General features: G+C 41.7%; 1 protein-coding gene across 3 annotated transcripts in view; it reads left to right on the top strand.

The window, feature by feature from the left end:
• Positions 1-12,064, top strand: part of ZDHHC2 (zDHHC palmitoyltransferase 2) — a 75,660-nt gene that overhangs the window by 14,910 nt on the left and 48,686 nt on the right. For all 3 annotated transcript variants that reach the window (XM_090036002.1, XM_090036004.1, XM_090036003.1), the window contains exon 2: positions 5,656-5,682. In XM_090036002.1, the coding sequence (XP_089892128.1) occupies positions 5,656-5,682 (27 nt within the window). The remainder of the gene's footprint in view (positions 1-5,655; positions 5,683-12,064) is intronic.

The raw sequence follows: 12,064 nt of genomic DNA on the forward strand, positions 1-12,064 counted from the left end.
AGTTTTTGTGGGTGTCACATAGAAAACTGGGGAGGGGACAGGTAGGGCAGTGGCAGATAGGGTAGGGAGCAGAAGACAGAGCAGCAGATTAGGCAGAAAGCTCGTGGCATGAAGCAGCAGGGTGGCTGATCAGGAGGGATTTGGAGAGGATTTCCTCTTCTCTGGTGCCCTGTACAGGTTCTTCTGTCCTGCCTTTTAAGCACAGCAGTGTCCTTAATTACTCTTATCTTTACCTGAAAAGCTAAACCCTCCACCGCTGTGGTCCTGGCCCCTCTGGCTACCCGGGGCCCGGGTCTGCCTAGTAAAGGGTTTTCGGCTTGAGCTCCTGTTACATCCACAGTGCCAGTTTCTGTCTGACTGAGGCCTCAATCTTTTCACACATTTTGTCCTTTCTGCTCTGGGTTAAAAAACACCCCAAGGGTCTTTGCTCCCTTGCAGAGGACAGAGACCCCCAGGGTAGATAGGTCTCCAAGTTTGCCCAAGGCCGTGCAGGTGCCCTTGGCCATGTTGAGCTTGGCCCCTGTTACCACTCTGTATACCTGGGCATATGTTGCAGCCTTTGTCCTCTCCTTAATACTGGTCCACCACTCTGTGTGGTTCTGGTGCCTGGCTCTGAGGGTCGTCCACCCAGGGGAGCACTGCTTGAAGGGCTGCTGGGTCTTTTCATCTTCCAGGAGACTCGTGTTTAGCTTCCACACCCCTCTGCCTTGTACTATTGGGAGGCAGTGGTCCAAGAATCAGATGGGTGTGGATTTAGCTTTCCCTGCTTTCCACCCCTTGGGGAGGAAAACAAAGTCTATCTGTGACTTAGTTTTCCTAGTGGGGTCTACCCAGGTGAAGTTTCCCCTGGGGCCCTGGCTTCTTTTTCCATGTCCATCAGACTGTGGTTCCTGACAAGCTGCTTCAGCAGCCTGCAGGATCTTTCCAGGCCCATCTTTTGTGTTCTGCTTGCACTGTCTCCCTCATCAATGATGGAGCTGAAAACTCCTGTGATCACCACTGGTCGGGTACTGGGCTTTGTCACAGCCATATTTTCGAGGAAGGCAGAACTTGCTTCCTTGTTGGGTAGGGTGTAAACATTCAGTAGGTCAAATTTCCCTTCATCTGTTTGGAAGGTGGCTTGTATTGATCTGCCTGCAACAATGTGTTTGTGTTGCAGGGGGCATTCTCTTGTCTCTTTCAGGAGGATTGTGACACAGGCTGCCAAGTTGTTGGCTCCTCTGCTCTGTGTGGTTGGACCGTGTGACCAGCATCTCTCAAAGCATAGTTTTTGGAGCTGGGCAAGCCACGCTTCTGGAGGCAAATGATGTCTGCTTGTAGCTGGTCCAAACATTGTTGAATGGTGTCCCATTTTTCCTCCTTTACTAGGCTTCTCATATTCACCGAGTCTATTTGTATAATAGAATCATAAAATCATAGAAAATTAGGGTTGGAAGGAACATCAAGTGTCATGTAGTTCAACCACCTGATCAAAGTAGGACCATTCACAACTAGGTCATTCCGGCCAGGGCTTTGTCAAGCCGGGCCTTAAAAACCTCCAAAGATGGAGATTCTACCAGCTTTTTAGGTAGCCTGTTCCAGTGCTTCACCACCCTCTTAGTTACAGAGTTTTTCCTAATGTCCAACCTAAACTCTGCTTGCTGCAACTTAAGACCATTGCTCTTTGTTTTGTCATCTGTCACCACTGAGAACAGTCTAGCTCTACCTTTTTTGTAACCACCCTTCTGGTAGTTAAAGACTGCTATTAAATCCCCCCTCAGTCTTCTCTTCTGCAGGCTAAATAAGCCCATTTCCCTCAGTCTCTCCTCATAAGTCATGTGCCCCAGACCTCTATTTTCTTGCTCTCCGGTCGACTCTCTCTAACTTGTTCATGTCCTTTTTGTAATGGGGGGCCCAAAACTGGACACGGCGTTCCAGATGTAACCTCACCAGTGCCAAATAGAGGGGAAGAATCACTTCCCTCAATCTGCTGTCACTGCTCTTACTAATGCAGCCCAGTAGGCTGTTAGCCTTCTTGGCAACAAGAGCACAATGTTGATTTGTATCCAGCTTGTTGTCAAGTGTAACCTCCAGGTCCTTTTCTGCAGAGCTGCTGCTTAGCCAAGCCTGTACTAGCACATGGGATTATTCCATCCTAAGTGCAGGACTTTGCACTTGTCCTTGTTAAACCTCATAAGATTTCTTTTGGCGCACTACTCCAATTTCTCTAAATTACTCTGAATCCTAACCCTACCCTCCAGTGTATTTACTACTCTTCTCAGCTTGGTGTCATTCCCATTACAAAGGCTGTGCAGAGGGTAGGGTGGCTGCTACCTTCCCCTTTTCACTCTTTGGTCTCTGATTCTTTGCCTGAGCTTAGGTTCAGGCCTTTTTGCCAGCCTGCCGGGCTCTTTCTGGGCTTTGTGCTTTTTTCTTTCGGGGTATAGGTTGCCTACTGGTGCCTACTTGTTTCTAGTAGTCCTGTCACTTTTCTCTGTCTCAGAGAGTTCCCTCTGCTCTGGCACCACCTCCATCTTGAAGATAGGACCTTCTTCAGTTTCTGGGGCATATGAATCCCAAGGTCTCTGGGGCTGGGGTTGCAAATAGGATGCCTTCCTGGATTTGTGGAGTATCTGAAGATCCAAACCAGTGCTTCTCAGGGGTAGGATACTTGCTTGGTGATAGCCACACAGATTTGACAATTGATTCAGTCGAATTCTGGAACTTGACTATTGGCTTTGCCCAATTGAATCTGGAATTGCTTTGGTCCTTGAAATAAAAAAAAGTTTGTGCTGCAGATAAGTAGGTACCAAAGTGCTGTTCAAAAGTGTGTTTATGGAGTACCTGTGCTAAAACTTGCAGCAGTTTCAAAGCAGGTAATATGCATCAATCTTGGAAAAAAGTAAATGCATGGGTACTATATGCAAATTGCTACAGATATGTTTAATTTCCAAGCAATTTTCATTGTTTTCAAATTTGCTCCTCACTTCCATGTGATCAGGGATAGCAGGGTCTGACAATAAGGAGAGGGGGAAGGGGGTACAAAAGGAAAATGTTTGGGGGAACCAAAGAGCAAAGGACTACATGACCCCCCAGATTTATCTTCCCTATTGTAGTAGTTGGAGGGCCAAATTCAAAGCAAATCTACAATTGTTAGATTCTGTGCTTAAGAGAATTATAACAAATTTATAAATTTTCCATATATAGAATTTAATTATGGGAGGGTCATCTTATAGTCAGGGTAATCTATTTGAGTTAATATGGTAATTTCTGCATTGTTTCACACCTGTTGATTGTAGGTAACTTATTTATCCCTTCAAAAGATTGTCATCTTTGTATGATTGTTGAAGAGCTCTTGTTTTTGTTGCATGCACTCCCCAGCTGGAGGGCAGAATCTTTTGGCCAGCAGTGCCCTTTAGCTTGCACTTTTGCCATAAGAGCTGTTAGACTCCTTCACTCCTGCCCAATTTGGCTGCATCCAGATAAACGTGGATGTCCAGTATGTGGCACCACAAACTCATCTGCTGCGCCACACACCACACATGCAGGTGTTCCCTGCATTGTTAGCTTGCAGCAAGGGTGGGGGGTTTCTTGATCCTGAGAGATCCCGGGGTCAAAAAACCTACGCTGAAAAAAAGCAGGGTGGCACACATGGCGGCAGCATGCGCTGCCCAAAACCAGAGCCTGGCTGGCTGGAGTCATACTCCAGCTGCCAGCCAGGCTTCCTCCATGGCTGCAGCCCCCAGGACCCCAGGTAAGGCTGCTGCTCCCCTACCCCACATGGGATAACCTGCCGCGTGCCAAGAGTGCACATGGCACAGGCGTTCCCCAGGAACAAGTAGCAGTAGCATAAGGCATTGCTATTTGTCCCTGGAGAAACAAATATCCGCACTCCTCTGGACGTGCCTGTTGATGTCATGAAAAGGAAGAGTGTGGATCAACTGTCTCTTCCCTCTTTACTCTCCCTGGCTGAGAGCAGGAAATGTTAGCAGTGTCTTTCCCCTAGTGCCGTGGTATAGTCAAGTTCTGCTTCTGATATATTTGGTGAGCTTTTTGCAAACTAGGTATTGTAGGTTTGGGTTTTTTCAGTGTTTATATTAGGTTTAGTCGTGGTTCTTTTTTAGGTGTTTTTCAGGTACCAATACCAGTTTTTTGTTTTTGTTTTTTTCAGTTGAACAAAAATCACATTTTTAAATATTCTTCCTCATTTAAGACGGTCATTCCTTTTCAGGATGGCCACTCTGAGAGCCTACTTTGGGTGAGTAGGTCAATACCCAGTAGTGTATTTGTTTATTTCCAAAAAAAGCTGTCAAAGTCAGAAGCTAACTTCAAATTATTTTTCTTAGACAAATCAGTTAGGCTGGCCATTGATATAGGCAAGCAATCAAGACCAATTTGCATCATAACAAGCTTCAAGAATGCTTCCAACACAGCTACAACCTCTAGCCACTACTAGCACTTGAATTCTTGGCTCTTCCTTTCTTTTGGCCAGAACTTTTTCTCACAAATCCTGATCTAAAAGAGAGAGAGGTTTGGAACTATGATTCTAGAGAGCATATGAATTTGCCACAATTTAGGGTTTTTTTAGAAAGAGACGAATCTCATCAGTCTTATTTAAGGGTAACATAAGACACGTATGTGGTATCTCTAGTATCTTGAAAGAATTCTGTTCCATCATTTTGCTAATGTTGAAAGAACGGCTGTGTATAGTCATGTCAACAGAAAATTCAGCTTTTCCAATGAAACTTTTTGTGCTGAAAACTGGTTTCAATATTCACATCAGCTTCCTCAGTGTTGATATCAGTTGCATCTGTTTTTGCATTCATAGTTTCTCACTTAGTGATATTGAGTTTAACAAAACGAGATTTAAGTGGCTACTTTGATTTATGTGCATATATTTACAAAGTACTGTTCTCTCAGGGAGGTATCTCTGTATGATCCCTGTTCTGGCATAGTTATATATATTAGTACATTTTTAAATATATAAATTCCAAAGACCCACATCATAACACTGAGTTGCCTTTTGAAAGTGACCAAAAATAGACAACAGAGATAATCATTTAAAGAGGGAAAAGTTACTTAACCTTTCAGTAAATGTGGTTGTATTTATTGTGTTGCCTGCATGTACTCCAGAATATGCTTGCCTTGATGTGGTAAAGGAACTAAATAATGTCTGGCCCCACTTTGCCATTTTATTTCTGTGGGTTTTAGAGCACAGCCACAGGCCAATGGACCCTGCAGGCCAAAAAGAAAATAAAAATCTGCTCCATGCACATGGACACACCTTGCAGTAGCGGAATGTATCTGTAGATACCAAATCTTAAAGAACTATGATTACTTGACATAAATTACTCCATAGGTTGGAGTACTACAATGTTGAACTCATTTGTGCAATTATGCCTAATAAAGAGAGAGAGAGCATGGTATACTGGAGTACTCATGTGAGTGGGACTCAAACATTTGGCATTGTTCATTTTATTCCTCACAGAAAATCAACACTATAAACACATTTTATTAAAATCCTGATCAGATTTAAAGTTTTGACATTTGTTTTCTTTGATTGTGATGGTAGGAAACTAAATTTTAGAATATTTTAAGTACTTAATCTGCTTTCAAATAATAGAACGTCATTTGTTTCATTTGATTTTTATTTTCTTTTTCTTTTTTTTATTTCAGTGACAATGACAAATATTGGAGAAAAAGGTAAGAAGTTTTTTTTTTTAAATAGGTTTGTTTTAAGTGGAATTCTTAAATCAGATTACTGTAATATAAATTCTGTTTGTAATACATCTGATATATAGGTAGTTTTAAATAAAAGGAGGTCATCATATCTTGCTTCATTAAATGACCTGTGTATAAGAGTGTTTGTTTTTCACAGATCAAATATGTTCAGAAAAATAAGGAGATTGGTCTTTTTATTAGCTCTCTGGACCTAGTATCTTTTTAGTTTTGTTGAGACTTCTGTATATATACTGGCTTCTTTTAGGCCTTTTGGAATATAGTACTTTTTAAATAGGAGTTTTGGTGGAAAGATTAAAAAATGGCAGAGTATTGAAGCCTGAAGTCATCTAACCAGAGAACTAGCAGTAGCAATGAAAGTTTCTCCACTAGGATAAGTACAGACAGTCAAAAAGCCCAAGGCTGAATTGATTTAGTCTTTGCAGGTTAGTTTAAGATGCACAGGTTAAATTGAAACAGAAGTGATCAGACATTTACCTTTGAGTCAGGAAATGCAGCCACATGCCTGCAGTGGCTCAGGCCAGAAGCCAGGGGGGCGCTAGAGCATGGCTGTCTGGCTGTGTGTTTACTACTTCTTCCTGCTGCCTTCAGGGGCTCTAGGATTTGCAGTCCAGAATTACATCAGCAGGACACTACAGGGTTGCTCATCACTTCCTCTTTCTGCTTCCAGGTGCCTCTGAGATTTGTAGTCCACAGTTGCAGCCAGCAGTAAATTTGAGTGGGGGAAGGGGTGTTTAGTCCCCCTCCCTGGCCCCAGACCCCAGCTGAGGTTTGCCTGGGGGGGCAACCCCTCCCTAGATTGGGCTGCATCCTCAGCTGGGCTTGCCTCCCCCCAGCCCCCTTGTCATCCAGCCCCCACTGTTCCAGCTAGGGATTGGAGGGACAGGGCCAGCCCTGCTCTCTGGAGCAGACAGCGCAGCCCAGGGCTGCAAGCCATGCTTGGGGACTGATTTAACTTGAATAGGGAAGGGGTCTGGAACAGAAGTTTCATAAACTTGTTTGACCCAAATCAGTTAAATCTGATACTACATTCAGTCAGGTTCATCTTAACCAGGTTCAGCCATTTTGAGCACTGAGCTTCTGTTTTGTTACAGGTTTAAACCAGTTTCTGATCACTTAAACCAGTTTATGTGTAATTTCTGTCCGTAGCCCTAGTGACTGACCAAAAAGATCTATTTATATTGAGTAAGAATAATTTATCTGCACCCATTTAATCATTGGCCAATAGAGATGCAGTTCAAATGCGAAGCCTTTTATGTGGACGTCCATTTCAAAGATTAATGTCGTTTCAGTAAGATTGTCAGGCTTCCATGAAATTGGACTTCACATGCCTAAAACATTTGATATAGAAGCTGGAAATGAAATGAAGGAGTGGATGGGCAAAGATTGTGGAACTTGGATTAAATATAATTTTCTTCTATAGGAAACTAATATTTTGAGTTCACCTTGTGTTCCAAAGTACATGTTTTACAAAAACAAACATTTCAGAAGTTCAAGTTTACAAATATCAAAATTGTATCAACTTAAACTGATTTGTTGAAACAGTTTTTTTTATTTCAAATTTATAGTTGGGAACAACTTAATATCAGAATATCTGTTCAAAACAAATATCTATTACAGTTCTCCCAACTGGAATAATTGAAACACTTTTGGCAACATCAACAATTTTTTTCAGCAAAAGTTCCTTTTCTGACTGAAACTTTTAAACCACAAATTTTCCCAAGCATAATAGTAACACTATTTGCTTATCATCAACCTGATTTGAGTTAGATATTGGAATTCACAAGTTTAGGGAGGGGGAAAAAAGCTTGTAATAAATAACTGAACATGCTTCCTTCCAACTTTTCAGAAAAAAGGCTGAGTGCAAGCAAAAATTCAGCCAGAAGGATTCTGTTGGAGATGTAAACCTTTTGAAAATACAGTAAAAATGCCTGCTCAGCCATCAATGGAGTTGCTACCTCCAGGTTTTAATACTTTGAAGTCTATTAAAATAGAATCTGGGAAGGCAAGCAAGGCAGCACAGGGATGTAGAAGGGGTTTTTTTTTCTTTTAAAGTCTTTGTTCAGGTACTGCTTGCACCTGTGTAACTTCAGCAGTTTTATGTATTGCACATTCACAGTCCTTACTGAGGGGAATGTGTTTTGTCAATTCAGAAATAATTGATTAGAAAATAATCAAATTTTATACAGGTCATGATTTTCCCTAAATTACTTTCTGGTAATATATAAGCTTAAGCAGATCTGCTGTTCCCCACACATGGTTTGCAATGTTCCCCACACGTGGTTGACATATTATAAAAATGTCAGGGAATTTTCCTACCCTTCCAGGCAAAGAGACTAAATGACAGCCAAAATTTTAATTTATATAGGCCAGGGGTTGTCAAACTTTTGTAGGAGCTGTTTGTCAAAGTATTTATATAGGTAATAACTTATTGGCGACAATAACTCCCCTATCTCCCATACTGTAGCCCCAGCGTTGTGTGTGTAGCCAGGTCTATACTTAAGAGTGTTAAACACTTCATGTTAAAAGTTTCTATTGGTAATAACTTTAACAAACTTTAACAGTCCAGGGAGAAATTTCCGATGCTGGCTGTCTTTTTCAAGCTGAATATTTTTGGCAAGTTTCAGCAAAAAAAGTTCAACTCTTTCCATCAATACAGTTAGAAGAAAAAATTCTGCCCATATTAAAACACTTTTTATGACTGTTTTGTTAATAACTGCAGCACCTCTGTGCATTGGAGCAAGGATTTTACATTTTGGCAGGTGGATTGCCTTTGTTTCAGGGATATACCTTTTGCTGTTTATATGAGAAACTAAAAAAATATGGACCTGTTACAGCTGAGAGAAGGGGACAAGAGTAGAAGAGGCTAGGGTGAGGGGACTAAGGGCAGAATGGTACAAAACACTCTCCAAAACCTAAAGTGAAAGCCAAATGCCTGAGTTTCATTATTTTTTCCATTGTCAGCATTTGCTTCATCTCCCTCTATTGCTGGTCACATAGATGTGGTATTAGATACTCTGTTAGCTTAAGTATCAGAGGTCTGTTTGATGGATCTAAATATTCCAACCACATAGCTATGAATAGATGGATTAAACCCCATTAAAAATGTGATGATTGCAAGAGTCAAGTGCTCAAAGTTCAAGACTAGCCAGAATTAAGGTTGACAGTGAAAAGTTAATTCAGTGCACTTATGCATATGCATTACAATATAGACCCAATTATGTGATCATATGCTTCCTCCTCCCTCCCTCCCCTCCTCCTACCCAATTGGAACCCATGTCATTTGGTGAAAAGCGTGGAATCTGTCTGTCTAGTTTAACACAGAATTGGGAAGGTGCATAATCAAAGAGGTGGCGGGGGATTGCAGGAGACAGGAAAAGTCTCATAGTTAAGGCAGTTGAATGCTATTTTGGAAAACTGAATTCTGGTCCTGCTTTCATCCCAGAGTTCGTGTGCGACTCTGTGTATATCATTTGAACCCAACTTCTCACTTCAGGTTACTAATTGTATTTCTTATTTTCTGGGTGCCCAGCCTGAGATTTGTAGAAATGGTGAACACTCACAATTGCAGCTGGAGTCTGAGAGAGACCTGCTTTGAAAATATAAAAAGCTTTATAATGTGAGGCACTCTGAAAAAGTAGGGCCTAAGTATCTCAAATTGAGCACTCGCAATTTGTAGACTCTTCTGAACTTTCCCTTTTCCCTTCACTTGCCTCTTTAAAATGGAAATGATGTCATTACCTCATTGCATTGGAGTGTTTTTCATGATAAATTAATGTTAGGGAAGCACTCGGATGCTACTGTGATAAGCACCACAGAAAACCCCTTGAGAAAATTAATGGAATATGAAGAGAATGCAGTAAGTAAGATGTATGGTCACCCACTGTTCAGGAAAAATAAAAGAAAATATTGAGTGGCTACTGTGTTGGTGATTACAATCTATTTGTTGCCATGAAGGAAGCAGTGGTTTTATGAGGGAAAGAAGTGTGTGCAGTCATGTATGTGAATGGGTGGATCTGGGACATTGAAAAGGGGAATGCAGATGGTGTAGGACATCATTACATATAACAACACATTTTTCTCAATTAAAAAAATAATTACAAGCTTTACTAATAAGCTAGGGACTCAGGAGCTGTATTATTCAATTAAAAATTGTATGGCACTGAAGTATGGGGCTATGCCACCAGTAATGATGTAAACATACCTCAGAATAAGTTTCTCAGGGCTCTTCTGGGTCTTCCTCCTTCAACTCCCACATCCTTCTTGAGATTAGAGATGGGATTAGATTCCATGTTAACTAATATTATTAGATTGGTGGGAATCTGGTTTAAAATCCTGCCTCTTTTACCGTCTCACTTGCTCAAATTGTGCTATATAGAAGACATCAATAATCCCCCTTCTCTTCAATCTCCCTGGCTAGCTTTTCTCTCCTTCACTTCTGCATTTTCTGGGATGGGACGCTATATCAAAGACAATGAAAGACTCTTCTCCCCCATAGAAAAGGTCCGAGTTTTCCAGAGGTTCCAAGACTGAGGCAAAACCAAACATACCTTTATTGGAACGTGCACGAGCTTGCTATGTCATATGTTGTTTATGAAAACACAGTAAACAAAGCAAAATAATCAAAAGTTGTTGTTTCATTAGTCCCAATATCATTAGAATTGAATAAACGTCTCTTTTAGACTCATAAAACAAAATCTAGCCTTCTTGAGCATCTTGACATTGTGTCTAATGCTTCGCTGAAAGTTATTTCCACACCTGAGTTAATATTTTTAGCTAGAGTTAAAAATTAGGCCTGTGAGAATAGGAAAGTATTTGATTCAGATTCGGATTTGGCTGATTCAGAGGGCAATGATTCAGTAATTCAAATTACTGTCCCCATTCGATTTGGCCGAATCAGAATTAGATATTAGGCGCTGATTTGGAGATTTGGATCGGCTGGGGAGAGGCAGGCACAGCTGGGGGGCTGCAGGTTCTCCTGTGGCTCCTCTGGTGGTGCCTGCCTCTCCCTGAGTAGGGAGAGCCATGGGAGAAGCCCCCATGGCTGCCCTGCCCAGCCTGATCCCACACTTGGCCCCAGGCTTCTGGCACTTTAAAAAAAAAAAAAAAGCCCCACACTCACCAGTTGCAGCAGAGAAAATCAGCACCTCTGAGGGCTTATGACAGCCCCCCAACACAGCATAGCAGGGGGCACTGGGAATCACCCCCACTCCTGCTTAGCACCCATGCGGCAGCTGCAATGCAGGGGGGCAATCCCCACTTCCTGTCACTGCGCTGCATGGAGGGGCTCTGCCGCGAGCCCTCAGAGGCCCTTATGCCTTCTGCTGCTGCATCTGGTGAGTGCGGGGCTTTAATTAATTAAATTTTTTTTTAATTTTTTTTTTAAGGTGCTGGGAGGCTGGGCTGGGTGGGGGATGAGGTCGGGCAGGGTAGCCATGAGGGGAGGCAGGCACAGCTGGAGGAGCTGCAGTTTATTAAAACATCAAGACTAAAAAAAAGGAGAGAAGGTCACTAGCAGTCATGGAATGAAGAGTTTAGGAGGAGTCAGGTGGATCATAATGAGCTAGGAAGTCAATTGACTTCCTCACTGCTGCCTGAATAGAAATACTACCACCACTGCTAGGCAATAGGTTTTAAACTTTGAGTAGACCAGAAATTAAAAAGGTTGCGACTCCACCACTGACGCCCCTTGGGTCTGCCTGTTTGAGTAATTCAAGACAACATCATACTGCATATGCCTAACAGGGGTTACTTAAAGTTGCACAGCAGCCTTCAATTTTGTTACCACCTACATTTTCAATGCTTGTTTTTTCTATTTTAGTGATCTCTTAATTTTTTTTGTATTAGTGTAATTCTAGCTTAGTATGTGCCATTTAGAAAATGCCAGAAGAGTCCTGTTTTATCATCTTTCTGAGCTATCTAATAGAGAGTATACAATTAGGCAAGACTGCAAATTGAATGTTGTTACTTTATAGAAATGTAGCTTTTCTATTTGATCACTGAATAAGAGTGAACAATTTGTTCTTGCTGCAAAAAAGCTAATAGTATAATGGGCTGTACTAATAGGAGTGTCCCTTAGAAGTGAAAGGAAGTGATTCTTTCACTGTATTCAGCTCTGAGGCCTCTTCTGGAGGACTGTGGCCAGTTTTGTGCAGTATGCCTCCAGACACATGTGAACAAATTAGAGTCCAGTGTAGAGCAACAAAAATGATTATTAGTCTAAGAAACATAACATAAACAGTTTGAAGGAACTGGGTTTATTTAGTTTGGAGAAGAGAAGACTGAGGCAGGATTTGATAAGCCTACAGATACCTGAGGGGTTCTTCTGTAAAGTGGATGGTGATAG

Source organism: Crocodylus siamensis, chromosome 2 (genome assembly GCF_052110815.1).
Source record: "Crocodylus siamensis isolate JL-2025a chromosome 2, ASM5211081v1, whole genome shotgun sequence".
In the NCBI taxonomy this organism is placed as follows: domain Eukaryota; kingdom Metazoa; phylum Chordata; order Crocodylia; family Crocodylidae; genus Crocodylus; species Crocodylus siamensis.